The sequence below is a fragment of the Cibotium barometz genome, chromosome 18, assembly GCF_041138505.1.
Source record: "Cibotium barometz isolate CiBa-2024 chromosome 18, ASM4113850v1, whole genome shotgun sequence".
Taxonomy (NCBI): domain Eukaryota; kingdom Viridiplantae; phylum Streptophyta; class Polypodiopsida; order Cyatheales; family Cibotiaceae; genus Cibotium; species Cibotium barometz.
In genome coordinates, this window is record NC_141063.1 from 32241818 (window position 1) to 32244940 (window position 3123).

The window sequence follows — 3123 nt, forward strand, 5'->3', positions numbered from 1 at the left end:
TTTGTAGTCAAAACCACTAATTTTATGGCTCAACTACTTGAGGACTAGTGCAAAATCTCTATCTCTATCTCTCTCTCTCTCTCTCTCTCTCTCTCTCTCTCTCTCTCTCACACACACACACACACACACACAAGAACACACAAGAACACACACACACACACACAAGAACACACAAGAACACACACACACACACACAAGAACACACAAGAACACACAAGCAAGTATTCACCTTATGGAGTTTTTTTCTTCATTTACCTTTCTATTTATTATAAGCTTACAAATAAGTTTGACAGTTTTATGGTTGAAACCATATATGTATGACTCGATTATAAAACTAGTTTTAGAATCTCTCTCTCTCTCCCTCTCTCTCTCTCTCTCTACACACACACACACACACACACATGCATGCATGCATGCACACACATTCCCACACATGCATGCATGCACATGCACACACACGCACGCACATACATGCACACTTACATGCTTGCATGTGCACACGCACATGCATACACAAACATGCATGTATGTGCACACACGTATGCACACATATGCACGCGTATACTTGCATGCACATAGACAAGTACGTGTGTGTACACATACACACATGCACCCACACGCACACGTGTGCCCTATGTGTGTTGTGGTGTGGTGTGGGGGGTGGGGGGAGGGAGGGAGGGAGGGAGGAGGTTTGTGGATTTTTTTCTTGATTTACCTTCTTATTTATTAAAACGTGTAAATCAATCTAAAGATATTTTTATGGTTGAAACTGCTTTTATGACTCGATTATAAAACTAGTTTCAGAATCTCTCTCTCTCTCTCTCTCTCTCTCTCTCTCTCTCTCTCTCTCTCACACACACACACACACACACACACACTTCCTACCATAGCATACATATAGTGAAAACATTATTCTACCATAGGTGAACCAAAGATAGAGGAACCAAAAAAAGAAACTTCTTAATGGTTTTTAAAATATTCTTGAAACATGTGAAGAATTTCACACCATAGGAGTACTTTAGTTTATTAATATTTGGGCAAGGGGGTGTAGTAGAAATATGTATGTTTGAGAGCGAGAGCTCAGAGAAAGAGAGAGGTAATAACTAAATAGCTTGCCTCCTTTTTGGATAAGACAGGAAGGGGATAATGCAACCGAGACATACATATACATTATAACATGTAGAAGAAAAAATTAATATATATATCCAAATATAGTATAGTAAGTAAACACATAGGGTCATGGGTTCAAGCCCTCACTAGTGCGAGTAGTGGCACGCATGGGTGTGTGTTGTGTTGTACTTTCTAATTCCAGCCAAACAAAAAAAAACATTTGTGCGTGTGTACGTGTATGTGTGCATGTGTGTACTCGTGTCAAATTGATATTTATTAATATTAAAAATAAATAAGTGTTTACTTACTTCAAATTTTAATAAAAAGTTCAATAGACACGTTAAAATACTTTAATGTTTCTATAATCATTTCAGTTCAAGACAAATATCTCAAAAAATATTTATTAATGAAGTCGAAGAAAACATTTTTGACAAAGCCTTATTTGAAGAAGGTAAACTCGTACATGAACCAGAAGAAGCTATTGTTGTGGGTATCCATACCGCCGTAAAGGGGAGTGGTGTAAGCGACCCCAGAGGAGAGGGCGAAGTCCCCAGTTCCACCGACAATGGGTTTGCTGCTGTTTTGACCAATCTCTTCCAAGCCCACACCCGAGAAGGTGCCCTTGTGCATGCTGTTGTTGACAACGAATGTTTCGGATACAAACACGACACCCCCAGTCTGCTGCACGAAAGCATACGTGCCTTGCACGCGGCCAACAAGCTGAGAGCTAAGATCCGTGTCTGTCAGAAGGGGCATATCAAAACAGAAGAGGCTGCCAAATTGGTTAGATTGAGGCTGGGGCGGCTGGCCACACAAGATGGTATTGTAGCCGGTTGTGCTGTTGGGGCCTTGGATGGAGAGATAATTGTAGGCACGGAAGTTGGCCAAATGCTTCTGTTTATGTTTGTGAGCATGGGCGCAAGGAGGAGAAGCTGAAGCAAGGAGGCCCATGAGCACCATAGCCAGGCCCAGACTAGAAGCTAGGGTTACGCTCAACCTTGCCATAGCTTGAGAGCACACAGCTACCAGTACCACGAGACAACCGTTGCGGCACATTGCCTGTTTAAGCCATAGACGTGCCGTGTTAATGTCTTATCGCTCTTTTTGCACACAAGCTGGGCTTATGCAGGCAGACAGCTTTGTCAACATAATACAGTGCTTCTGTCGCTATGCTTAAGAGAAGAATATATTTTGGTTAGAGGTTTCGTGAAGCAACTTGAATACCTGCGTCTCTTTCGTGGATTCCTTGTTGGAGAGTCCCACGGTCCTTACAACAGGTAAACACAGGCTAGGGATGGTCCAAACATCCAATCACACATATAGAAAGCTGGGTCTTCCGAGAGTTATTTTTTTAAAACTAATAAACTCAAACCATCCAAGACATGGTCCACTACATTATCATATGTATGAGCATGATCCATAATCATGTAGCATATCCTCGAGGGGTTCACCTTTAAGAAATTTTATGTATCACGTGCGTTCAAACGGTATTTAAAAAACTCCTTACACTTCATACTTTTATGAATAAAATGACCCCTTTTTCTTCATAAACTTACGGTTTTTTTTTCAAACTTGGTTTTTAAAAACCCTTCCTATAAATGTAACTTTTTTTAATTAATATACCTCTCCTATGATGATGAACTCATGTGCTACATTTACACATTTTTAGGTGAACCCCCCGAGAGTATATCCTCATGTGTAAGACCGTCTACATGTGTATGATCTCCAAATCAACTTCAATTCTTGCACTCTAATCCCCAAACTTATTGTAGGCTTCAACTCATATACAAGAGTTAAAGTTTCTTTGGGTATTTTTGTAGGTTGATTTTGCACAAGAACTTTAACTTTTCATCTTGGGGGGGGGGTCACCTTATAGTAGTCTTGTGTATAACGTGCGTTCATAGGGTACTTTAAAAATCCCTTTTTGAAAATTTTAGGTTACTTTTTATACCCCTTTTGTAAATTTTGAAAACAAATAAAAAATCCTTTCTGTAAATTTAAAATTTTAACAAG

The 3123-nt window shown here is 39.9% G+C and overlaps 1 protein-coding gene across 1 annotated transcript; it reads right to left on the reverse strand.

Moving 5' to 3' along the window:
* Positions 1 to 1501: 1501 nt before the first annotated feature.
* Positions 1502 to 2172, reverse strand: LOC147629213 (dirigent protein 5-like). Its single transcript, XM_086812966.1, has one exon. The coding sequence runs from the start codon at positions 2164 to 2166 to the stop codon at positions 1549 to 1551; it is 618 nt and encodes a 205-aa protein (XP_086669092.1). The 5' UTR covers positions 2167 to 2172; the 3' UTR covers positions 1502 to 1548.
* Between the last annotated feature and the right edge of the window lie 951 nt (positions 2173 to 3123).

Bases quoted from the DNA above. Each gene is read 5' to 3' on its own strand.
- LOC147629213 (XM_086812966.1), bottom strand. From the start codon at position 2,166: ATGTGCCGCAACGGTTGTCTCGTGGTACTGGTAGCTGTGTGCTCTCAA.